The sequence below is a fragment of the Drosophila suzukii genome, chromosome 3, assembly GCF_043229965.1.
Source record: "Drosophila suzukii chromosome 3, CBGP_Dsuzu_IsoJpt1.0, whole genome shotgun sequence".
NCBI lineage: Eukaryota > Metazoa > Arthropoda > Insecta > Diptera > Drosophilidae > Drosophila > Drosophila suzukii.
The window spans coordinates 12,648,066-12,674,837 of record NC_092082.1 but is presented as its reverse complement, the minus strand read 5'-3'; the positions used below and the strand labels follow the sequence as shown (position 1 = coordinate 12,674,837).

The window sequence follows — 26,772 nt, the reverse complement described above, 5'->3', positions numbered from 1 at the left end:
GAATATGTCAAAATAGATTTATCAGTAGCTTATAAATATAACTAAAGATACTATAAATGTCCTTCTTATTTTTTTTTTAGTTTCAGCCTTGAACCACACAAAATATTTTTCCCATTTAAAAAATTAGAACGTGTTGTATATTAAAAAACAAAAATTTTAAATTAAAGTATTTAAAGTCTGATTTTATCAATATATAAGATATGTAAATTAATTTTTTAAAGATTTTGAAAATCATCTTGTTTTATAACCAGACTAAATTTGTGAAAGTGTACTTTTGCGTGTGCCCCATTGTGTGTGTTAGTGCTTCTGTGTGCATCTCCTGTATTGCATTTTGGATTGCGGAGCGTGTCCTGCCTGGACCCCGTCCAAAATCCATTTTGCTGCCCCATAACCCCTGCCCCAAGGCTTTGGCCAACAAAGGCGCCACGTCAGTCCCCGGATGTTGTCTTGGTTACACGAAATCCGCCAGTCACTTCAGAGCGTTTTGTGTGGCAGCCTCACAACGCGTACCTCATGTCCCCGATCTCCGATTCCCATTACTGCCCCTGAATTCCCCCAAGCTAGGGGCGTGGCAACGTCAGCATCTGCCCAAAAATCATCTGCTAGGAAAGCGACTAACGCATTTCAGTCAAGTGCAAATGTGTGGCCAAGCGACAGCGATGCATTTACATACTCCCATTAAAGGAAGTTAGGTAAAATAGGATGCAGGACCCCAAAAAATATCCTTACTTTAAATATTATATTTTCGTTAGAAAAAGAAGGTATTGGGATCCTAAAAATATTCTAAAATGTAAATGTTATTCAATCTAAACTAGCCAGGGATCATAGAAAGTATAGTATATATTAAAAATACTACCAGAAATATGTTTAAAAAATACTCAACAAAAATTAAATTTAAATATTTATAATTTATCCTGTTCCTAATTTAAACTTTATTATCTATCATTTGGTATTTTATAAAAAATTTAATCATTTTTCATAATGAATTATAAAAAGGGTAGGTTTTTTTATAATTAAACTTTTTAAACTTTTTCATTTTCACACTGTCTTGGTTAAATCAAAGTAGATCACGAAACTGTCAAACTCTTCGCCGTTGGGTATAAGGAAAAGCATTTAAAATGTTTATTTTTCCCAGAAATTCGCTTCTGACTGCGCTTTTCATACTTTTCCATTTCGCATTTGCATGGGACCCATTTCAGTTTCATTTTCGTGCAATTTTATTGTTCTTGGCTGAAGGTTGTTGGCACTGGAGCAGTGGCAGCGATGGAAACAATAAGCAGAACTTGCACTTTCATGCATCACACTGACACTGACACACTTCCTTGGCCCTACGACCTGCCACGCCCCCTTGGGATCCTTTGGAAGCCATATTAACATTGTTGCCCTGGCAGTTTTCATTGCATATGCCGCGCCGCATGCATTTCGAATATGTTTGTATTACGTACTTTGCCAAGTCATCATACAAAGGTGGAATATTCCAATTTATTACCTGCCACACGGTAAAAAATATTAAAAAAATGTTTGGCCTGATGTCAAAGGGTGTTTGTAAAATATTTATTATACGACAATTTAAAACTTTTCGGAAATGATATACAAATAACGTGGAACATTAGAAATAAAATCCGATTAATCATAATAAAAATAAAGTTACTAAATTTTAATATGAAATCAATATTGTAAGTACAATTTTGTCTTGAAAAAATATGATTTGATTTGAAAAATGTCCAATTATATTCGTTATGTACCGAATAAAACCATAACGCCCTTTAGCACACCCACAACCACCCATACATTGACGCATTTTGGAAGGGTGGCGGTGGAAATATATTTATTACACATGTTGAACAATGTAAGCACAAGTTTTGCTGCTCATTTGGTCGATGGTCAACAAGCAAATGCCTTGTTAACCATTATGGGCCATGTTTTAATGTGGCAACACACAGACGACAACAACAAGAGCAAAAAACGACAATAACTTTTCGCATTAAATGAATGCCAAGTGGCATTGAGACAGCGAGGTAGAGGAAAAGCGACGGAAAGTTCGGGGAAAATATAGGGAAAAGCAAAAGAGCCGAAACAAAGGAAAGAAAAAGTTCGCCTTTTTTCAACTTTCAACGCGGAAATTAATAACAAATTGCTTTAAGCCACCATGACGATTACGTCCTGCCGCTGCTTTCTTTTAACAGTGATGGCAATATTGGATTTATTCTAAAATACTATTTTTCTGACTTTTAAAATATTAAAAATTTTTATAAAATATATATTTTAATGAATTTTGCAGGTTCGAGTTGAAAAAAAACTTGAAATAGAAAATGGTATATATTTCCTGTACTATACATTATTTAAAATAAACACTTCCATTTCAAAAGTTTTTGAAAAATAAATATATTTAAGGCCATACGGTTTTCATAAAACTTTGTAGAAAAAAGTACATAAAATAAAATATTCTTAATTATTATTAATTTGGATTTTATATATAACTGGTTAAAAAAATGTCATCACTTTCGCTCGATAGTTGACCAAAAATCAATGTGTAAACATAAGTATATCCTTACATATATCCTGTTTTTTCCTGGCAACGCCTTAAGTTCACCCTGGACGACGTCAGAAGAAAAGTTTTTGCAGCACAATAATCACTTCATTGCGCACTTGAGTTAATTTGTCAAGAATGCCGAGTGCATACGTATGTTAAAATTATTGAAAAAGTTTCAAGTGGCAAATGGCAGCGAAAGATGATGTTGGTCCTGATGAGTTTTCATTAAGCACTTGGTCTAGGAGGGGGAGTTTTCTTTTTTCCCGTTCTGCTACTGCTTCTGGACCATGGTAATTGTTGTAGAACATGAATAATGTATGCTGTAAAAGTTTAATGAAAATGCACCAAAAAGGAAACGCCGCAGATTCGCCACCAATGGAAACAAACAAACTGCTAGACACACACAAATTAGCAAATAAAAAAGGAAAAAAAATAATTAGGGCTAGCTGCCAAGCAAACCAAGTCAATTAACTTCTTCCTCCGTTCTATTTTTTTCTGATTTCAAAGATTTTGTGAATTTTATAGAGTTAATTTCAAATCCTAAATATATAATAATAATAATAACAATAAAAAGATTTTATAATGTTATTTTCTAATCCTTAAAAAAACCCAAAGAATTTCATACAAAAAAAACAAAAATAAAATGATAGTATTTTTTAGGATCATATTAAAAAGCATGGGAATTAAAAAATATACGTTTACGATTACGTTAAGGCATTACCAATATTTTTTTAGGATGATTTTAAAAAGTATTGCAATTAAAAAATATGTACGTTTTTTTTTTTAATTTAGGCATTTAGGTATTTCTCATATTTTTTAAGCTTTAAGGCAAAAGGTTTTCTTATAGTATTTACTTAAAGGAGTGTCTATATAATGTTTAAATTGTAATGTTTAAAGTATTAAAAACGTATTAAAAATGATTTTAAATCTGTATCTTTACTTTTTGTGTGCCTCATATTTTAGTTACTTATTTAATACTTAAAAATACGATTATTTTGCCTTCAACTATTCGCTAATAACCATAAAATAAATTTCTGGAAAATGGGGGAAAGCTCGCAGCTGCGAAGCAGTGGAAGCATTCCAGACTCCTGGGTGTCCTGCTTTTGTTTTTGCGCTCCGCTCTAGATGAGCTCCACTCTCGTCGCCATTGTCCTTCGTCCTTTGTCCTTTCTCCTTTCTCCTGGCTCCTGCTGTTGGTGCTGCTGTTCAATAAACTGTAATTCGTGCACCACTTCCAAGTGCATTCATTTGTCGCACCACTCACACATACATAGACAAACACACACTATCACAGCAGCACCACTCCGTTGCACACACACACACACACACTCACAAGGCTCCACATTGTGCTTGGCGTAAATGGCGTATGAGTGACATTTAATTAAAATTTATGTAGTCTAAAAAGGCAAGAATTTTTCTACACCCCGCCCGTTCAAATTTATGCAACGCCCCATTTTGTTTGAGTTGTATTAAATGTTCGCAGTTTTGCCGACCGGGTTTTTTGGTAATCATGTGCAAATTTGTTTTTACACCCATTACATAGTGCAGGTCGACGCCGACACTCTGCTCCCTGACAATTACGACTGGGGAATACGTATACGTAATCAAATATTTAAATGGGAAATAGCACTTTTGCCGGGCCAAATAAGATAAGATGTGAAAGTGAGGGGCATTTGCCTTTCTCTGTCTGGCCTTTACAAATGACTGAAGTTTAATTTAAGATTCGGTTTAGTTTAAACACTATCTTTTGGTAGATCTTAGATATTCTTCATTGTAATGACTGGGGTCGTTTATTTTAAATGGAAACGATTATATTTATGGTTGTTAAGAGTGCTCTTTAAGTTGGTATGTGTTTATTAAAATGATAGATGTTATATTTGAATTAATAAATGAAAAATGTAATAAAAATATTTGCTTCCTAGCTTTCGGTAATGATTCAAGAACAGTCACTCGATAGAAATATAAAATGGAATACAAGTTTCGAATTAAAATGAAAAAATTATAAAATATTAGAAAAAAGTGCTATACCAGTTAAATATTTTTTAAATCCGTTACTTTCATTAAAAGTAATATTTTCCCATTTCAACCTGCATCTGTTCCCAATTTCCCCATACCATCCTATCAGGTTTCTTTAATTTTTTAAAAGTTTTTTTATTAGTCCTAATTTAAATGTGTAATATTTTTTTATATAACAATCACTTTTGCTGTTCTTATATTAACTAAACATATTTTTTTCCTTCACTTCATCTCCTTGGCTTGCTGCTTCTTTCTGTTTATCATCCATTGATGGATCTGCATGCGTCGATAGTAGAGATGTCTCTGCAGATTCTTCTTGAAGAGCGTCTCCCTAGCCAAAATCTCCAGGTCCTCGAAGCTGCACTGCCGGATATTCTGTTTAGTTCGGGCGATTAGTTCGCTGGTCAGGTGAATTTTGGTGGCTGAAGCCCGTGTCACATGGATTTTTCTCCTTCTCAACTCTTCGCGGTGCATAAACATAGCATATGCGGCGGTGGGTGACTTTGGTGGAGATTCTACCGAATTCAGGGAAGGATTCCCTTTGGTGCTCTCCTTGACTTCCTCGTTCTGTTGGATAAGACACATCTTGACTGTGTGATTGCTTGACTGCGTTTGCTGGTTACGTCAGTGCTGCTCGTTTATTTTATACGCAATTCTTTTTTTTGACCTGCCCATTCATGAGACCCATTCTCGCAGGTCAATCGGTTTCTCAGGCCAAAAACTGACCTGAATGCTGTTTTTTTGTCAGTAATTTTTTTACAGCTCACGGCTGGCAGTGGATTAAAAAAATGTAATCCCATTCATTACCTAAAAAGTGTCGTAAAGTTCTCGGGAATAGCGAAAAAAATACTCCTTCGCCACCACTTCTGTTCGCTAATCCGGATATATCACCGGATTAAGTTGAACTAAACAGTTTATGGGTCGGCAGACCGTCGTTCTTGCTTTCTCATGTTCTTTCTTGTCCTGGTTTTTGCGGTCTCATCGAATGTTCTTCCGTACACTTTATGTTCAGCTAATCCTTTTGGCCAGCGTGTCCTGGCAATTAGCGTCATAATGAAGCGACAGCTGAGGTCCACGGTCTTTATTTGCGGGAAATTCTCGTCGAATGGGGATGAAAACATTTGCCCGGGGCATTTTGAAGAGGACTGTATAGCTCTTGGCCAGCCCAGATGACCAGCTGACCCAATTTGTAAACATTCAAGCCAAATATTTGACTTTGATCGCCAGCCACAGCCGCAACTTCTTCATTATTCGTCAGGCGAACAGTGGAACTCAATAGATGGAACATAGAGATAATAGAAAGACGAGAGATATCTGTAAGTTCTAATTTTCTCTAAAATCTCCAACAAGTTTCCAAAAGCATTTTGGTTACACATTAATAATAAAATGTAACTACTTATCGCTTTTTAAAAATACTTTAACAACATATTATCTATTCAAACATATTTTTTACTCCGAAACTTTGTCAGTAGGTTTCCCCAAGGACCTCAGCTATCAAATTTAAATAATCGCATCTGATTTATTCCACTGTTCCCCGGTCATGTTGTTTTTTCATAAATTTATGCTTCGGGCCAAAAGGGCGATATAAACTCATTACATTGGCTTGACTGCTGTTGATGTTGTTGCCACTTTTGATGGGGCTGGTATTGCTTATTCCAGCGCATTCTCCATCCAAAATACTTAACGTTCGTTTTTGGGTTTCATTCACCGAAAAAAGGGTTTTCTGGCCGGCCCAGACTCGTTGCTATGTGCGAAAATCACAACATTTTAATCTCATAATCTGAATTTATGTGCAGACTCAATTTCGTTATACTTAACGACATTTTATGCGGTTATTTTATGCAGGCAGGAGCCGAAACTGAAGGAGCTCAAGGAAATCCCAGCGCCAGACTAGCTATATAAGCTCCCTTTTTCCACACATACACTCTTGCGGTTCCGTTGGCACCCTTTAAATTGAGTGTAGGTGGAGGAAGTGCACTCAGAAAAATATTGGGTAATATTGTAATCAAGTTCTATGGTATTTCAATAAATTAAAGTATGGAATTACTTCAATTAAAGGCGTTAAATAATGTTTTAGGATTGAAAATCACTTCTAATTTTGATCTTTTGAAATCATTATTGATTAAAAGTAGGCAGTAAAAATTGGTTTATATGTTTATAGTATTATACAAGTATACCTAGTGAGCGAAAATAGGAACCACGTCCATTAATATGGCACCGTTATATTTGATTAGATACAAATGTATCTTTTACTTCTACCGAAAATTAGTTATTATTAGTTTTTAGTTATGTAAAAAGAAGACAAAAATAAGTTATGTAAACAACCTGAATTAGAAATCCGATTTTCCAGTGACCCATATTTTTCTTGCAGTGCACACGTTAAGTACATCAAATATGTGAGCGAGCCAGTGCATGTGTGTCTGTGCTCCTATGAGTACTTGAGATTTTCTATGGTCGCACAAAACACATTAGTTAAAAGTACTGACCAACAAAGCCACTAACAAGCAGTTGGTAACAGTCTATCCCCCCTCCCCCTTGAAAGTTCCCCTTTTCTTCCCATAATACACACTATATCCCTCACATTTACCCCGCTTTTCCCCCACATATTGAAGTGCCATTATGTGAGCTTTACTTTTTCCATCTTCTCCGACTTCATCGCTCCTTGTTGTTGTATCAATCTCGATGATGCTGCTTTCTCGTTTTTGTTGTCGTCAGCATTTTGCTGCTGGAAAGTTTTTTAATAAACGCATTTAAATGAATTGATGTATGGGCGAGTTATTCTGCGTAATTTCTCATCATTTAATATGAAACAAGTTAAAGTTGTGTTCTTATTTCCTGGCCAAAGAACTTTTATTACCTTCGTATATCACACAGTAAAGAATGGAATTTACAAAAAACAAAAAAAATAGGAGGGGAATTGCAAAAAGGGAAAGAATGAAAGTTGTGCCATTCTTAAAACTTAATGGAGGCAACTTTTGCGATCCAGCAAAAGCAATTTCGTGCTTAACTTTAAAGTTATCATTTAAGTTTATGAGTTTAAAAGGGGTTTGTGTTAAGTGGACACTTCGTTTTGCAAAACTAGAATATTTTTAAATACACAAAAATACTTTTCTTATAAAAATAAAGCTCTAAATATCAAAAGTTGCAATGCTAAGCTAACTGAGTTTTAAAATGGAATGGATAAAGCATACTTCTACCTTATTCTAAAAGTTATTTTGGTTTTCTAACGAATGAATCCATTTTGACTTTGTCTTTAAACCAAAATCTTAAATTTCTAGTCATATTTGATCAAGTTGTTGCCACAATTCGTTTGGTTAAATGTGAGGCAAAAAGTTTCTTGCATTTTATTTTTTGAGGAATATTCATGTCGATGGGCAGACAGTTTTCTTTATGCACAACAATCCAAGGACTTGCCTCTTTTCAATTTATATTATTTGTTCTGTCTTTGTCTGTGTCGCACTTTTGACTTGCTTTTATTTATACAAATTGCTTTTGTTTTTTTGGCTCTGGTCGTGCTGCCTTTGGTCCTTTGTTTGTTTTAGCCCAGTTGTTGTCTTGCCATCAATTCGCCTAAATATTTATGCTTTTATACATCTTTTCTGGGACAATTTTTGCATTCGTCTCGTTTTGGCTTTTGTGACAGTATTTCCTTGTTTTTTTTTTATCCTTAGTTTCTGGTGGTGGTGGCCCGTCGATTGACGCCATGGTATCCGTTTTGTTTGCCACCCGTTTTGCGATTGCCATTGCTGTTGCCACTGCCGCTGCTGCTGTTGGCCAAATCCACATCCGTTTCGGCCACGATTGGCGGACCCCAAGAAACTTGTCGCCGCACTGTTGCAGGTCCAACTCCAGACCCCGTTCCCGGTCCTCCGGATCCACCATTTCCTGCCCCTGATCCTGGCTTTCTCCTCTTGGAATTGAAACTCTGCTGCTGGAGTGAGGAGGCTCCTCTTTGAGACAGTTGTCGTTGCGGCAGCTGCTTTTGCATTTCATGTTGCTGCTGCTGTCAAAGTGCACAAATTGTTTCGTATTGCTTTTTATTAAAAACTTTTTCGAGAGTAATAATAATTTTCATGCAACTCTGCGTTTTGGAAGGAATGTTTTCCTTTTCGAAAAGATTTTCTTTGATTAGTTTTGTTCCATTCCATTCGGTGACATTCTATCATGCTGGGGTTTCTTTTTGGTTTTTTTGTAATTATCATGCGCGAAACGAAAGCTCACTTGTTAGTAATACGATTTGCATATTTGATGTTAGATGCATGCAATTGAAAATCAACAATTTTTTGTCGTCCCTCTTCGAGGAAGGTAAGAAGAAATATTTCCCCGAATCAAGGACCCATTCAAGTGTGAAATTTGAGTCGCAGCCCCAAAAGCTAAACTCATTGTGTTGTACTCCTATTGTTCATTTTAGAAGTCATTGTTTTGTTATATGCTTGAAAAGCTGAGTGAAAACACGAGAAGCTAATTAAAATGCCTCTTACTGAGTTAATAAAATATTAAACACTTGGAAATTACACCCAAAATTGCATGGATATTTTGTTTGGATTTATGTACCTTAAATATGGAAATACATTTTAAATGGGGTATAATTTATTTATTAAATTTAAAGGAAAAAACTTGTAAGCTTAATTGGGTTATTAATTCGCAAAAATCCCTTACCATTCTAAAGTATTTTTACTCAAAAATTTAAATGAAATTAAAATAGAGATAAAGTTTTCCCCTTTAAAATATAAATTAAACCTAAACAAATCATTTCAAATGTATTTCTTCTTTTGAGGTAAGTCTAAATTATTTATCTAGACACCGCAAACTATCTTTAATCAGCACCTCCCTCCAATTTATTTATTAAATTGCGGCATGCGTTTTAAATTACACATCATTAGTTCGGTTCGACTTCTTTGCCTTCATTAAGATTTATATAAAACTTGAGCAAACAACACAAAATCTGTGTGTATGGCCTCTGCATGTGGGTGCAGAGTGGGTTGGTTTTTTCGGTGGGTTTTCGGAGGACTTTGTTGCTGCCACTGGTACTGCAATTTTGTGTGGGCTTGGGTTTCGTTTTTGCATTCTAAGCTCGTAATGAGTTTCACCGCAGCATTTTGGTAGCTGGCAAAGTTAAGTGCGTGCTGCGTTTGCGGCAGGCCAAAATGAACAGAGGCAGACGACTGGGGTGAAAATGCTGGGAAAAGCTGGGAAATGCGAGCAAGAAACAAGGCAGAAGCAAAAGCAGAAGCACCACCAGCAAGATGAAAGAAAACTGCCAAGACGCCCACAAACATTTTTGAATAAAAAGAAACTTGGCATGCATGACGGGAGCAACCTCAGTAAGAGCGGCGGCAGAGCATCGGCAGCACATCCGCCAGCTGATGCACTTGCACTTTTTGGTGCTGCTCAAACAAAAGATGCAGCTTCGAACTACGACTTTCACTACAGTAAACCAGTGTAAGCACATACTTACAGTTGTAATGACCTATAGTAACTTAAAAAACAATGTTAAAAGGTGCAAACTTTCTAAGCATTTGAAATGGTTAACAAATTAAATTATAATTATTAATTAAATAATTAAATTAACTTTTTAAGCATTTAAAATGGTTAAAAAATTAAATTAAAATTTTTAATTATAACTTAATTTGTTTAGCTACCTAAATATATCGCAACAATAATAAATTAGTTTATTTAATTGGCTTTAGAGCACCATAATTTAATAAAATTTCAATTAAAAGTAAAAATTGACCAAAAACTAGGATCTAAAATGTACAATTAAAATTAAATGACCACCATTAATAACAGGAATTGGAGAAAATTGATTTAATTATTGAATTTAAGTGTTCTAATTGGTGGCAAATCATTTATAAAAATTCTACGGGAGACAAAGAACGCTCCATTAAATGAACATTTAATAAAAGTTATAATTAATCTAATTAACTTTTTGATATCAAAGTTATCTCTACAGAAAACCCCTTTGAGAAAGGGACTCCCTAGTGATAAAGCACTGTATTAACCCCTCTCAAAGGACCAGCCAGCATAGCATTCCCCTCACTCCTTTTGGCAAGCGAAACTTTTTGATTTTGAGGCAGGAAAAAAGTTTTGAGTGCGCTTCAATTTCGGTTGCTTTGCAATCAGGATCGCGTAGACGCCGCAAGTCAAGTGGAAATGTGGAAAATGGAAAGCGGCGGGAAAATGTGGGCCAACTTGGGCGGTGGGTAGACAATGCCGCACGCACTTTGCTCTTTGCACAACTTTCACCATTTTTCGGGTGTCAACGAAAAACGCCATGGAAAAAAAAAATCTGTAGGAAAATTCATCGTCAGATTTGAATGTGCAGCGATTGGCCACCGAGAAAATGCCGGGAAAAATTCAATTTGGCTGCAGCTTAAGCTCAGACAAAGTACATGCTAAGTAAGCTCAAAAGTAACATGCGACCCTCACGATAGACACTTTTCCAGCTAAAACTACACCAAAGCCAATAAGTTCAATATTTCGCTTTTCCAATTTCCCCTTCTAAAAGAAGAAACCTCTAGGAAAAGGGAGTTCGAACTTCGTTCGAAAGTTTGTTTTTGGGCGTGCCGAAAAGTCGATGCACAAGTTGAAAGTTCTTGCCGCGTTTGTTGCTTAGCTGAAGGTTTTGTCTTAAGTTTTCTGGTCACCGCCATGCATATACAATCTATATAAATCATGGACAGGCACTTGATAAGCAAGAAAAGCGCCCGACTTTCCCATCATGGTTCCATAAATTGTGGCCTGCAACAATTGTTATTCTTGGTCGAAAGTTCATTGCTAAAAAGCAAGTTTTTCCTTGCCGGGACTTCCCGGACTTTCCTCAAACGCATATTCATTTGGCAAATGTCCTTTAACAAAAGGATCAGGAGGCAATCGGAACCCCCCTCTCCCCCCCAAAATGCAGTTCAATTTATTTTTTGTGCCGAGGCATTTTAACTTTTGTGCTTTGCAGAGCACTTTTTTCTATTAAATAACATTTTAGACAATTGGCTTGGCTGCAAAAACCAAAGGGGGGATGCGACTGCCGTTGGCAAGAAATTGCATTGATGCCGCTTAAGAAATTGTCTTGGCCACAACACAGCCAAGCAAAAGGTTTCATTTTGTTGGATTTTTTTCCACCGGCTAACAAAGGGAAAAGAATTGGCCAATATACAAAGAAAACGGGTGAAAAGCCACAAACACACACACGGAAATCGGAAACTTTCAAAAGGATGTAAAAACTATCAACTATCCAGCATTTAAGGGTCTTCCATACACACATTAAAAGCTCGAATGAGAATGGGTCTTGTCCTTAAACTTGGAGATTGTGGGAACTTGTTCAAAGATATTATAATTAATTAGGTAAGTGCTTGGAAGAAATAGGTATTGTATTTAGCTTTTTAATAATAGATACTGTACTGAAATTTAAAGAAATTCTTAGTATACATATTAACTATTAAGTAGACCCTTATCTTCCTAAGACACATTAAAAGCTTGATGAACATGGGTTTTATCCTTTAATTTGAAGAGCTTCCCCAAGCATGTTCAACGAAATTAAAATATATATAATTGTACTGAAACTTAAAGAAATTGTTGGAACAATTTCTTATGTATTAAAAATATATTATATAATATTATAAATAAAGGAATAATTCTTTGAAATTCTCCGTGTATCGTTAAAAAAAAGAAATCATTCTGCACATACCAATATCTTGGCAAAAAACCATAGCATATTTTTTGGGGTTCGACTTCGTCAATCACCTTCTCTGCAATTAATTCATTCAACTTGATGGTGCAGTTAATAGGCTTATACAATAATTGAGAAATAATTGAATTGACTCGATTGGCAAAAGCATTGTTCGGTCCCATGTCTATTGGCCTGGCCAATTTCGTTGCGTTAAGCCAATTGTCAATAGTTTTCCCCTTTTCCACGCATTTTGGTTGCGTTCGCTTGGTTTTTATTGAATTTAATTAAACAGTCACACCATAAGCGCATTCAATATCAACAATTAAAACGACACGCACAAAAACAAACCGGTGCGTGTGTGTGCTTTGCCATTATATTGTGATTAAATATTTTTAAAATACACCTGAACATGTTTGTTGCTATTCAAATATGCACACATGAAAGTGGGGGGTTGGCAATATTTTCACAAGTTTTGTTTATTTAGTTAAATTCAATTAAATGCAATTTAATTAAACGGAACATTTTCCCAAGTTGATGATGGCCGCCAGGCACTCACTCACACATGCATACATGCAAAGTGAACCACTTAAAATGCCACTAAGAATATATTTATAATATTAGGGTCATGCTAAATATTTTAGGAATATACATATGGTGTTTTTTGTATTCTAATTTGAGGTTGTAGTACGCAAACTGGGATATCTTATTTATAAAACATTTATTTTTTAATACCATTTAAACCATTTTTACATATCAAAAATTCGAAAGGGTCAGAAGTTGCGAATTTGTTCATTCATTCACTATCTGAAAGGCACTTTATTGTTCACGTTTACAAATTTAAAGGAACAATGGATTCATATTACCCAAAAAAACGGAAAAGTCCCATACCAAAAATAACAGAATATATTTATACAATAAATGAATTACTATTTGGCTATCTGTTAGTTTTCATGAATTTTAATTGTAAAATATCCTTAAACAAAGAAGATATTATATTATATTATATAAATGTAAAAATCTACAACTTGTTAGATATTCATTTTAATAGACTTAAAATGTAATGCAAAGAGCTATATCTGGCACATATTGTTTGGAAGCCAATTGTTGATTTTATTAAAATATTTTATTTTTTATAACAAGATTCAAATTATAAAGATTTTAACATACAAAATCCAATAAAAAAAACATGAGTTAAATATATAATAACAAACCAAATAAAAATAAGTTTAAAATTAAATAAGAACACTGGTTTTAAGTTAGTCATAGACCTCTGAACTAAAATAAAAGAGGTCCTGAATGTAGTATATTGCATTGTAGTTAATACTCGATTTTCTCCCCGTAAATCCCCTTGAGTTGCAATTACAGTGGCTACTCGGTCGTGTGTACCCCTGATTGTACTTGACATTATAACGTTTGTTTACCCAATCTGACTGCTAATGTCCCCCTGGACTGTCTAAATATTGGTGCATGGAAATGTGTGTGTTTGTCTTCGGGGATGTCCTTGCGATTGCAATTGTAAATGATGCACTTTCATGCCTTACAGCTGTATGCCTATGTATTTGCATCCCATTTACTATGCTTACATTATGTAGTGACAAGCTCTTCCACTTGACTGCTGGTTTTTGGGGGTGTATGTGTGTTTACATGGTGTTTTTGGGTGAATGGGTGGTTTTTGGGTGTTATTTACATGCCAATGCCAAGGCCGCGCCCCTCAGCCCAATCCATGCAAATTGGTCTCGCTGATTGTGGCTATTGGCGCCATTCTGATAGGGTTTACAGTGGGTGGGGATCCTCTGCTTACCGGTCGACTTGGCTCCTGGGCCTGAACCTCATCCCCCGCAGCCGCCTGCTCGCTTTGGGCCAACTGTCCGTTTTGGGCGGCGGGCAACTGAGATGAAGGCTCTGAAGGATCTGCCTTCGCCTCCGGCTCCTTAAGAGCTACACGGGATAAAATTAAATAATTTAATATGTTAAACTAAAGTTAGGCACTACAAAATAATTAAAACTTCTTTAATTTCATGAAGATGATTTGTACAACGACAAGGAACGTATGATATTATTTTGAAAAAAAGTTTTTTCAAGCAATGAAGAGTATCTACTTTAATTTCAGGACAAAAAAGGTGGCGTAAAAATAAACCCTAGAGTGAGTACTGAAACCTTTTACATTTTTTTATCCATCTAAAGATTTATAGGGAAACCCCGATTAAATCAGATATACATATCTGAACTCAATTTTGATTTCAATTGATTTTCTTTAAGTTTCATCGGAAAAAGACAGGTATAAATTGTTAAGTGTTAATTGTTATGTGTGATTTTGAGTGATTTATAAGGACATACCATTTGCTGGGGCAGAGGCATCGGTGGTGTCCGACGCCAGCTGTTCCGGTGGCTGAGCCTGTGACTCCTTCAATTCGCTGACAGGTGTGTCCTTCTGGGGCTCCTCTTTCTCACTGCCTTTCTCCGCTGCTTTCTCCACTGGCGCCTCATCCTCCTCTTCTTCCTCCTCCTCGATGCGCGAGGCAATGTCACCATTTTTGGACAAGGCGGTGGGCGTTCCAGGCTGCGAGGGCGTGGCACTGCCGTTCTTCAAAATGCCCACCAAGGGGGCACCATTGCCCGGCTTTTTGTCCTCCTGCGGCAGCTGAGATGTACACGGAAATAAAGTTAGCCAATTTAAAGAATAAACAATTTATTAAAGAACTTAACAGTAATTTATTGGACCTAGGGAAATGTAACAACATTTTTCTAATAACCAAAATTACCAAAAATATATAGTTTATATAATATTATACTATTAAAATTTGTATATCAACATTAAATTTATAACCAAGATAGTTTAGGTTAATGTTTGTATATTTATACTATTTTTTATTCCCAGAAAAGCAAAATCATTTTTTCAAGTGCAGTCTAACGTAGTTAGTGCACCATTATTATCTGCTAAAGCCATTACTCACCGCCTTGTAGGTATATGGTGGCAGGCCATTCCCCGACCCCGCCGTCACGCCGCCCAGGAGGCCGGCCTTAACACCTGGCGACTCGTGCATCTTGGTGGCCTGCTCCTTGGACCAAATAATGTCCTCGTCCGTCTCTCGTTCGATGCGCTTCTTGTAGGCCAGGTGGCTGCGATACACCTCCAGCAGGCAGCAGATCACGATAATGACGAAGACACTGGTCAGCGTGAGGAAGACGACCTGCGTGGAGTCCTCCTGCTTGTTCTCGTCGTACACGAATCTCGGGATGTAGGGGACGCGCGCGGGCGGCTCCTCCACCCATGGCTCGGGTATCTGCGGGATACAGGTATACGGGTAGAGAGCATTCATTAGCACAATTTGTCGCCTGGTTGCCTCAGATAATCCGATTCACGAACCTCCTGGCAGCCTCACTTTGCACTGACACAAAAATGGTTTGAATTAACTTTATCCATTGTCTCATAATATTTTTACTTAAAGATACAGCTTTTTCGTGTTCATTAATTTTTTTAATATACAACAAATGTATAATACTTGATCTTATATTGTTCTTAAGCCATTTTGAAATCTCTTTCCCCCTATCACATCACAAAAGTACTCATTTTAATAGTTTGTAATTCAGATCAAATAACTTTATAAGTAGAAAACAATCCAAATCTTAAAACCACATATATTTTAAAAAATAATTACATTTTATTCGTACTCTGTTCACTAAAGCGAATCATTTATTCGAATCATAGAGTCAAATCATAGAGTCGAATTATTGGATCGGATCATAGATTCTTATCATAAAGGCGAATCATAGAGTAAAATCATAGATTGGAATTATAGAGTCGAATCATAGGATCGAATCATATATTCTTATCATAAAGTCGAATCATAGAGTTGAATCATAGACTCTAATCATATAGTCGAATCAATGAGTCGAACCACAGAATTTAATCATAGAGTCGAATCATAGAATTAAATCATAGAGTCGAATCATAGATTTGAATCATAGAGTCGAATCAAAGAATCGAATGATAAAACCGAATCATAGAGTCGACTGTATGATTTGAATCACGGAGTCGAATTATTAAAAATCGTTTTGGTTATGTTATCATAAATTGGAAACTCAAGTTTTTGATTTTTTGTAGTGTTCTACTTACCATGCTGACGTTAACCATGGGCTCCTGCGTGGGCTGTTCGCTCACATCGAATTTGGCGTTGCACTGGGCGCTCCGCACGCCCTGCGGATTGATGACCGTTATGTTGTCGGCGACGGACTTCGTGAATAGCATGTACTCCTCGAGTGGCTTCATAACATGCCCGTTCACCTGTATATAGATGTCTGCCGATGGCCGGTTGGTTTACCCAATTTGCGGTGGTTTCAGCGGTGGGGTACGAAATTTTCATTAGTATTGGTCATTAATTCAAATTGAAATGCAAATGTGTGTGGATGGCGAGTGGAAATTGGGAATTGCGTTTGCCTTCTTGGCTCGGTGGGTTAAGTTGGGCTCGACTGAGTTTGGTTTCGTTTCAAGGACCCGTGGCAAGTCGTTCGTGCGTGTTTTATGTCCGTCCCGAAATTAGCAATAACATTTTTAATGTCTATCGGGAAACTCCTTCTTTGATTGTGAATTTTTGGGGGAAGTGGCCATACGAATTGGTAAATTAATGGAATTTCTAGTGCGTGTTTAGATGATAATTAAGGTTGCGACATAGTTCTTAAACATGTATATTTTACTGTAGATTTTCAATATTAGAAACCCATGAAAATTACCTAATATCTATTATGCTTAGGACTAATATTTATTAAAATAGAAAATGTATTATAATGTACTTCAACTTTCTTTAATACATTATATTTTGCACCACTTTGCCATCCTTGTTTATGCGTGAAGCTATCGCTCTATTACGATGACTCTTTAATGAGATGATCAAGTACGTTTAACAGTCCGCCCACATGTGGTGAGGGCGTGGCTGGCTGAACAGCTGTTTTATGGGCGGTTGTGGATTGGGAGTTGGGGGCGCTCGGTTGAATTTTTAATCAAAGTGCAGGACACTGTGCTGTGGTTTTGGAGTGGCAGCAAAGCAGCAATTTAAATATGAGCCACTGTAAATCTTGAGAGCAAAAACTGACAGAATTTATGGCAACGACGCCATGGCCACGGAAATGACTTTTTATGGCAGCGAATAAATTTAATTTTTTGGTCAACAATGTGAAGCAGTTTTCCTCCAGCCTTCCCTCCGGCGAGCACTATAACCCCTCTTACGCGGAATTTTGAGCGTTCAGCTCAGTGAGTTCATAAAGTTGCAGCAGTTAAGCAGAGGATACACTGAGATTAAAGCTTAATTCTCCTTAATTTATATGCAGAATACTAATTCTATTGTTGATATGGAAAATATATTTTCTTTGGGGTTTAGGTATTGCTAATAAATTTCAGTAGAATGGTTTCCAAACGTAAATAAATGTAAATGTTTTAAAAATTTTTTTAAGTGCCTTAAAGTATGCAATGAAGTATGAAATAATATTGCCTTTGACATATATCGATCGGATTTCCGCATTTTAAATATATTGTTGCATACTTTTAAACCTTAAAATTTTTTTAAGCATTCTCAACTATGATTTTCAATTTATACAAATGTTTCTTTTACCAAAGTATTAGTTAAGTTCTATCAGTGTATTTTTTGGCAGTAATGGGAGTGCAGGGGAATGTCACTTGATGAGACCGAAAAGAAATTAATGGTGGACTGAGATAAAATTTACGACACTCACTCGACAGGCAGCCGCTGTAGCTTTTGAAGACGGCGAACCGCGAGTCCGTGCTGTTGATGCCGCCGATCTGGACGCGATTCGAGCCCGCCTCACCGCCGGTGGTCAAAACACGTGCGGCGAACTCGGTCAGCGGCACCTGCTCGCGATCGATGAATAGTTGCGATTGGGTGCCATTCCTCACATAGTAAACCGAGTGCCTGGCGCTATTCAGGAAATTCCGATCTATCCTAGCGCCCACTGTTTGCCCATTATCCCGATCCTCCTCCAACTGCAGGTAGCCATCAGAGGTGATGGCCAACAGGAGGTAGTAACTTCGCTCGGCCTCCGTTTGCATCAGCAGCATTATACGATTCGCCCTTCGCAGGTCGAAGGATGAGAAGGCCAGCTGCAGGCGCACATAGTCAACGCGACCTGTACCGGGCTGCAGTTCAAATTTGCGCTGCAACGTCGATTCGCCACTGAAATCGGCTCCCTTCTCCTCCGAACAGAATTCACCAAGGAAGCTGGTGTGCTCGCAGTCGCAGGTAGAGAGCTGCTCGGCAAAGTGCTCCTGGCAGGTTCCTCCATTCTTGCAAGGCTCGGCATCACACTTGATCTGGCAATTGGGCAGGACACCTTCCTGGACTGGAATCGAAAGCGATTTAATCAAAGAAGTTATTGAATAAAGATCAAGATATCTTGGAAAAATAGCTATTCTGAAAAAAGTTCGATGTATTTTAGATTTAATCTTCAAATATCATTAACAGAAATTTAAACGAAAAAATTTAACTAAAATATTGTTTTCAGTATTAATTCTTGTATACATAGGAGAGCCTAAATTAGAGTTGAGAGCTTTGAATTCGCTTAAAAAGGCACCTAAAAGTATGCAGTAAATAAGGACTTCGATTTTGGGATTCAGCGCATCGGACTTCCGGCCTAAAAATATATTATTGCCTACTTATAGACACCTTAATAGGAGTTTATTTTTGGGTCAACTCGATTACCTTTCTATTAAAAAAGATTATAATTATGATATATTCTTTATTTAATCAAAATATAATTAGGTTTAAAAGATATCAGCATTGTTTTCCCAAGCATGTCCAATCGGAGAACCTATAAAACCTCTACACTTGAAGGCGCAACCCCTCAATTGCCAATAACGTATCTATATTGAAAGGAATGGCTTCCTCACTCAAAGTGTTTACATTGACTGCGGTTGCGTTTAATCGCATCAAAGTCAGGTTGCAATTTCCGCGATACGTGGCCGCATAAATCATACGCCATGTGGGCCTCTGTAGCTTATCGCATTGGCATTAATCTTGGCGCGGCCCCAAAGTGGCCTACACTGGCCATATCTCTCTCTCCATTTTCGCAGGAGTCCCCAGCACTTAACGGAAATTGCATGCATATTAAGTTAGCCAGGCAGCAACCACAGATGCAACCACAACCGCAGACGCAGAGTGGAGTCGATTCGATGGCCTATGAATTAGAATCCGAGGACTAGGACCACGTGGCGGAGCAGGAGTGTCAGGATTCAGGGAAGCCGAAGCAGATGCCGACAAACCAACGAAATGGCATTGGGGCCAGCCCGAAAATTGCACTCTGTGAAAATTGATTTATACTGCCTACTTACTTGGCGCTATATTCCTTTCATTGATATCCGCCAAGTCGATCAACTGCGTTCCGATTTTCAGGCCCCTCACACACCCGATATAACCTTCGAGGGCCGGTGCATCCACATTGGGCCGCAGCAGATTCGCCGGATCATAGCCGCCCACGTGGAACTGGAAGTACTCGGTGGGCGGGGCGGGCGGTCGGTGCGGCGACAGAACCTCTGCAAATAAACAAAATCAAATGAGAGCGGGGTGGTTAGGCCAGAGGATGGATGGTTTCGGGTGTGGTATACACTATAAAAGAAGTTGGAATCGTTTGGGTTTCATCCTTAAACTATGTGGAACTTGCAAAAAAATATCATATAGGGGCAATCTGTTATAATGTCGCCTATGTTCCAAAAAAAATTTATATTTTAAACTAACAAAAGTTCCTTAAAGGCAAGTTCAATTTTTATTATAAGGACTCTAAACTTAATTAAATTTTTTCACATTTTTAAAAGAAGGTCAAACATAGAAAATAAATTATATCATATTAAATTGGTATATATACCATAACCTTTTTATAAGTGGTATATGAAAATTCAAGGCAACAGTTATTCCAAAAAATTATGATAATAAATAATAATAGTAGTATGTTAATATATTAATGGTTTTAAAGTTCTACATATATTTTCGACACATTGAAATCAATGTTTCAAAAATGTTTGGAGATAATATACCCTTTAAATTATTAATTACTCTACAGTAACACAATTTTTTTCATAAAAAAAATTTAAAAATGAAAAACAATCATCTTTAAGTACAGCTATTTTCTAAGAATGATTAAAGAATACAAAAAATTTCGTTAAGTGTACATTTTGGCTTAGTTTGCTTTATGCAAGCGCGGCTATCGGTGTTTGTGTGTGGGTCTGCGGAAATGAGCCTTCATTGCCGTGGCATTTCGGGTTTTAGCCAGCCTGCCGGACGCAGACCCGGACTCGAACCCAGACCCAGCAGTTTGAGGTTTAGGCCCATCAATTTCGAGTTTAAGTTTGTCTAATTGAAATGTTTGTCGGCCAGCAGAATGCGCCAAACTAAACTGAATAGAGTGATCCGATGGCTGCATTGCCACAATCTAGACCTCAGTGCAGTCCGACTGGCTAACGCATTTAATTACAAAAGTGCTTATGTGTTATTCTGTGCAAAGTATTGACGAAATCGCATTTGCATTTGCATTTGCCCCAAAATGTATTTCGAAGCGATATGCTTCAACCATATTTCTGGGCAACGAGGAGTAATTATGATTGATTTTGCTGGCAAATCGGTGGCATTGAGTTACGGGCAATTTGATTGATTTTACCGTTTTGCCAATTGCCAAGTTGAGCTCTATGGACTGAACTTTTCCATTAAATTCAATTGCAAGGTGAGTTACGAGCGGCTTTTGAAGTGCAATCCTAGGGAAATACTGTTGCCAAAATGCATGCAACTGTTGTAATTGAAGGGCGGTTGAGTGGAAAAGCTTTTGAAAATGGTATATCTAGGTTTATGACGTTGAGTATCTTATAGGCCATTTAATTTGTTTTTGGTATGTACATCCAAAAAAAAATATAACCTTTAACGTTTTTTTTTAGCAACTAAGGAACATTTACTTTAATATTTCAAAAATTTAAGATAAGGCAACTAATGGTGTCAGAAAACATTGAAAAAAATAAATTTAGTAAGTTATTATTTCATAAAGAACAACCATTGATGTAATTTAAATATATCCGTGCAAATAATCCAATTGGTTCGATTCAAATCTGTATTTGTCGAAACATTCCCATGTTCAGAGGGCTTGGAAAAAATCCGTTCCGATCATAATCAACTCTATATGCATTTCCCTCGTTTAACAACAATTTCCGCATACTATCTACCATTGAAATGCCGTTCAATTTACATATTGAGTGAGCAAAGCGAAATAAAAACTTTGAACGTTTTCAAATATCAACAAACTACAAAGCAACTCGTTGTTTTTATGCCATAGAGCCAAACTTTATCCATTCGCATGGCGTTTATTTTTAAACAATTTTCTACCGAGTTTAACGGCCACTCTCAAACACACACTATTCGCTGAAAAAATAGAAGAAATAAACTGAAGTGCAAAAAATTCAAGTGCACATAATTTGGCCGTCACACAGAGCACAGATTTTGTGAGGGGAACATTTTTGGCATTTTTGCAGTTTAACTTGCTAAACTATTTGAAAATTTTTGGTGCAAAGCTTTTCGTCTCCCCGCCCAAAAAAAAAAATATATAGAAGAAAAACAAAAGGAAGCGACGCCTGGCAACCATTCCCCATATTATACCGAAAAAAAGGGTTGTGAATAAATTTCGGCTTTGTTGGTTCAATAATCAAAAACGTTGGCAACATGGCCGTTGTTTGGGACAGGAGTCAATGGACGCAGGCGTGGCGGACCGACAGTCTTCAGCCGACGGTCCGCTTGAGCGGTACAAGGACCACCAAGAGCGGTACAACCATCATGTACGGTCGCCAGGCGGGCGGTGCAAATCAATCGGTGACGAATGGCACCTCAAACAGTGGGGCAAATAGTGGTGGTGCCGGTGCCCAGGGACATGATAAAATGAAAATTGGTTTCTGCACGGATCTGGATAAATCTGTTTTGGTCAACAATTTCGAGAAGCGCGGTTGGCATCAGGTTAATGGCGATGATGATTGGCATTTCTATTGGGCAGGTGTGCAAACGTGCCGGAATATATTCAGTGTGGATAGTGGTTATAGGATGCATGATAATCAGATGATCAATCATTTTCCCAATCACTACGAACTGTCGCGCAAGGATTTACTTGTTAAGAACATAAAACGCTATCGTAAGGACCTCGAAAGGGATGGTAATCCTTTGGCTGAGAAAACCGAATCCAATAATTCCAGTGGCACTAGGTATTTGTATCTGGATTTTGTGCCCACGACATTCGTACTACCAGCGGATTACAATATGTTCGTGGAGGAATATCGGAAATTTCCGTTGAGTACTTGGATCATGAAACCGTGTGGAAAGTCCCAAGGAGCGGGTATATTTCTCATCAACAAGCTATCCAAACTCAAGAAATGGTCAAGAGAGGCCAAGGGTCCTTTCCATCCCCAAATAGCCAAGGAGTCCTATGTGATCTCCAGATATATAGACAATCCACTGCTGATTGGTGGTAAAAAATTTGATCTGCGTTTATATGTCTTGGTGGCTTCTTTTCGACCCTTGAAGGCGTATTTATTCAAGCAGGGTTTCTGCCGTTTTTGTACCGTAAAATACGATACTAGTGTTACGGAATTGGATAATATGTATGTACATCTGACCAATGTGAGTGTGCAGAAACATGGCGGTGAATATAATACCCTACATGGTGGCAAATGGTCTGTGCAAAATCTGGCCTTATATCTGGAAGGAACACGGGGAAAGGAGGTTACGGATCGCCTGTTTGGAGCTATATCCTGGCTTATAGTGCACTCATTGAGAGCTGTGGCTCCTGTGATGGCCAGCGATAGGCATTGTTTCGAGTGCTATGGTTACGATATTATTATAGATAATGCCTTGAAACCTTGGCTTGTGGAGGTCAATGCCTCACCTTCGCTAACCTCAACCACTGTCAACGATAGGATTCTGAAATACAAGCTGATTGACAATATATTATCGGTGGTTCTACCCCCTGATGGAGTACCCGATGTACGTTGGAACAAAGTTCCCAGTGCGGATGCTTTGGGCAACTTTGAACTCCTCATCGATGAAGAGTTGGCTGCCCAGGATGAACAACAAAATAGCAGCAGTAATGCCCATAGTAAGACCTCCAAGATGGGCAGTCGTTGGAAGTGACGAAAGTAGGTTTGGGGAAGGGAATCGTTGGGTCTTCAAAAATATTATTCACTAAGCATGCGTTATAAATAAAAATATATGTGGAAGAACATAAATCACACCATACTCAAATAACCATGTAAATATTCCATTCAAAATGATTTTATCCAAAATATAAATTGTAATAAAAATAAATAGTTGTTATAATTAAATTTTGTTTAAGTTTTAACTTTATATAATGGAATATATTCCTTCGACTTACCTTTTTCTGGATTACTCCAAGGTTTGTTGGCATACTCATCCAAGAGCAGAGTTCCTCTATCGATGCTCACACTACGCTGATTTACATGCATCCTAGTTTCCTGCTCTCCTCGCACGATGGCCACTTGAATGCTTTTTAAGGATGCCATCAACGTATCATCCAGCAGAGTGAGATTCACAATTTCATCACCATAATTGTATAGGAAAACAATCTCCCTGTTTAGGCTAATGTACAGGTGCACAAAGTTATTGTAGTGATCGTTGGCATATAAGACCAGAGCATTCGTGTCGTAGGTTCGTAGATTGATTAGTAGATCCTGGTTAAGGATACCCTTGAGGACATCTCGCTCGCCATCCATTCCATGCATAAGGATAGCGGGCGTGGCACCCACACTCAAATAATTTCGCATCAAAAAGGATTCTCGATTGATGAAGGTCAAAGCCTTTTCATTAATGTCTGTAAAGATAACAAATTCGATTGATTAGCTTAAGTAATATTAAAGGAGGTGTAAGGTATAAGCATAGGATCTTTAAAAATTCAGTTTAGAAAGTCAATATTGTTTCTGGATGGCTTATCTCGAGTGTTTCCTAATGTAGGAGTTTCTATTTTCTATCCCTGCACTTACTTGTCTCGCAGAACTCGCCGATATGTGCCCAGGGATTGTTGCAGACGCACTTGAAGCTGCTCCAGAGCTCCTTGCACTGGGCTCCATTGCGGCAGGGCGATGGAACGCATGATGGCTTGCAGTCCTTGATAATCTCCGACAGATGCACCGACATGTAGCTGTAGATGTCCAGGATCTCCCCGTTGACCACCAGGCCACGGAAGCAGCCAATAAGGCCGGCCTTAACTGACAACTTCTTCAGCAGGTCGCTGCGGAGGCGGGAAAATGCAAGAAAAAAGTGTGGAAAAGTCAGAGCTGGGGATTACTTTATATTATGAGTTGTCGTAACTATTCAATAACTTGGCCACTCTGGCATAAGCCACACCAGCTGCAGTCCCATCGATTTCCCTTTCCTTAAACAAACATAAAACATTATTGCGGAACACGATCTGCTTTCTGGATTCCCATGTATTTACCCAGTCCGTCACTGACTTTATGCAAATAAATTGTGACCCGTTCAATCGAATGCGACGCTTTTGAGTTTTAAACTTGCCCAGCTGAAAATCAAAGCGACACTCTTTATAAAAAGTGGACGGCGATTCGAGTGGACAGCTGTGGGAAAAGTTTTCCCAGCTTCGCTTGCATTTTCCTATCAACGCGATACTTTCTTACTACTTATCTCTTAAAGGGGTATATATAGAATGTGTTAAAGATTGCCTGGTTAGCGAATACCATGAATAACGTTAGAGTACTATTTTGTATACAAACTATAAAAATTAATATCATAACAAAATACAACTCTTATTAATAATTTAGATTACACCACCAGAAGTGCCTAAAAAAGGGTTGATGGAAGGGTATTAGGAGTTTAAATAGAATAAAATCCTCTCTTACTTCCTTTAAAATTATTAAAACTCCTTTTACTGTAGTGAAATTTCGAAGATACAAAAGAGCATCTCAACTTCTTAGCAGCTAACTTTGACCTCCTTCTTTTTTCCCCCCAATTCTTCTCAGCGGTTCCTTTTATATTTTTCGCATTTCGCAAGTTTTTCTCCTGCACTTTTGGCTTCTGTTTCCCATTTTCCCCCCTTCTCGCCACTGCCAACAATGAATTGGCCAATAAAATCTCAAGTGTAAGCTTTTGAAAATTAAAGTGGCGGAAATGTCTTGTTTATACGCGTACAGCGGCAAAAAGAAAGTTGCTCAAATGTCTTTCTAAATTATGTAAATTTCATTACCAGACATTCCACCCAACCACCACGCCCCTTTGATATACTTTTGCCACCGCAAGTCGGCGAAAGGATCCCAAGTGCCCAAGTGTTGTCAAGAAGTGAAATTAAAATTCTTGTTCCCAAAATGCAAAAAAAAAAGGAGGGAAAAGCCTCTCAACTCGGTTTTTGGGGTTTGACGTGGGCGCTTTCCTGAATTTATTACAATTTCTTTTCACTTTCTTTCCGCTTTTCCTTGTAATTGTTTGTCAAGCGTTGCGTGATTGTTATTTAAGCATCAAACTTATTGGCGGCCTTCAAATTGGCCATAATCGGCCAGTGAGTGGGTCCAAATTTGCGATTTGCATTTACCAAGTGCACTCCACCCACATTTGGCTTTAGTGGGCGATGGGCCGTGGGCAGTGGGTGGTGTCCTTGCCACAAGCGAGCGAGCTATTAAGTCATTAGTTTTTGCAACGTGTGCTGCATTTCTTTTTTGCGAGCATGTCACAAATGCATTTTTAATTTTATTTTTTACACGTCAGCAGAGACAAGGGGGCTTGCATACATAGACAAAGGCACTGTGAAAAAATGGGAGAGGGACAAGGAATTTTACAAATAAAAATATAATATTTAAGGTATTTGAAAAAATGTATAAAAGTGGAAGATTTGCAAAATATAAATTGGACTGGAATTTTTGTTTATACACTTTTTTGAATATATTTTCGATACTATATTTTATGTATATTTGCACAATACATATTTTTCAGGATCTTTTGTTTTTAAGCAAAACAAGGAAATATTTCTTAGTAGCTGTATAAATTTTAATAAAAACTAACCTTTTCTTTAAAGAATAAGTCAAATTCTTGAGATTGCGATCATATTCTTACGCAGCTTGAAGCATTTTTCTCAATCCGACAGTGTTTTTTCTGATATAGAACCATTTAAATATTGAAAACATATTTTTTACCGTGTTATAACGTTGTAACAAGGACGCTTGGTGGGACACGCGTGTCACACGCGTATGCAAAATGAAATTTAGCGCTTTGCCTTGCAAATGATGTGCCGCCGGCTGCTGCTGGCCTGGATGACACTTGGCTAAAAGGATTTGTACGGCGGCTGGCCAAAACGCGAATTCGCAAGGGCTGTGCAAAGGGCCAAAAAAGAGTAAAAGTAAGGCAAAAAAAAACCGAAATTCCGCGGAAATTAACGGCAATAAAACGCAAAAGGAACGAAGTTTTTCGGCCAGGAGGAGCTGCAGGAGCTGCAGGATGTGGAGGAGCAGGCGATGTGCATATCCTGGCGACATGCAGGCGACGGAAATCCTATTAACGTTGCAAACGCG

The 26,772-nt window shown here is 37.7% G+C and overlaps 3 protein-coding genes across 7 annotated transcripts in view; 1 reads left to right on the top strand and 2 right to left on the bottom strand.

Moving 5' to 3' along the window:
* The window catches only part of axo (axotactin), a 70,314-nt gene that overhangs the window by 1,097 nt on the left and 42,445 nt on the right, over positions 1-26,772 (bottom strand). For 3 of the 5 annotated variants that reach the window (XM_036814641.3, XM_036814638.3, XM_036814643.3), the window contains exons 13-20: positions 24,241-24,488; positions 23,616-24,071; positions 19,555-19,755; positions 17,943-18,566; positions 16,333-16,514; positions 15,170-15,499; positions 14,553-14,856; positions 14,017-14,153 (exon numbers count right to left, since the gene is read on the bottom strand). In XM_036814641.3, coding sequence (XP_036670536.3) covers positions 14,017-14,153; positions 14,553-14,856; positions 15,170-15,499; positions 16,333-16,514; positions 17,943-18,566; positions 19,555-19,755; positions 23,616-24,071; positions 24,241-24,488 — 2,482 coding nt within the window. Of the gene's footprint in view, positions 1-7,369; positions 8,553-14,016; positions 14,154-14,552; positions 14,857-15,169; positions 15,500-16,332; positions 16,515-17,942; positions 18,567-19,554; positions 19,756-23,615; positions 24,072-24,240; positions 24,489-26,772 lie in introns of those variants that run through there. The other 2 variants (XM_036814639.3, XM_036814640.3) reach the window with 2 other exon arrangements.
* On the bottom strand, positions 4,696-5,886 carry LOC108017326 (uncharacterized). The gene has a single exon (XM_017084355.4). The coding sequence runs from the start codon at positions 5,132-5,134 to the stop codon at positions 4,772-4,774; it is 363 nt and encodes a 120-aa protein (XP_016939844.4). The 5' UTR covers positions 5,135-5,886; the 3' UTR covers positions 4,696-4,771.
* Positions 21,507-23,472, top strand: TTLL1B (Tubulin tyrosine ligase-like 1B). The gene has a single exon (XM_036814644.3). It carries the CDS (start codon positions 21,920-21,922, stop codon positions 23,372-23,374), a length of 1,455 nt encoding a protein of 484 aa, XP_036670539.3. The 5' UTR covers positions 21,507-21,919; the 3' UTR covers positions 23,375-23,472.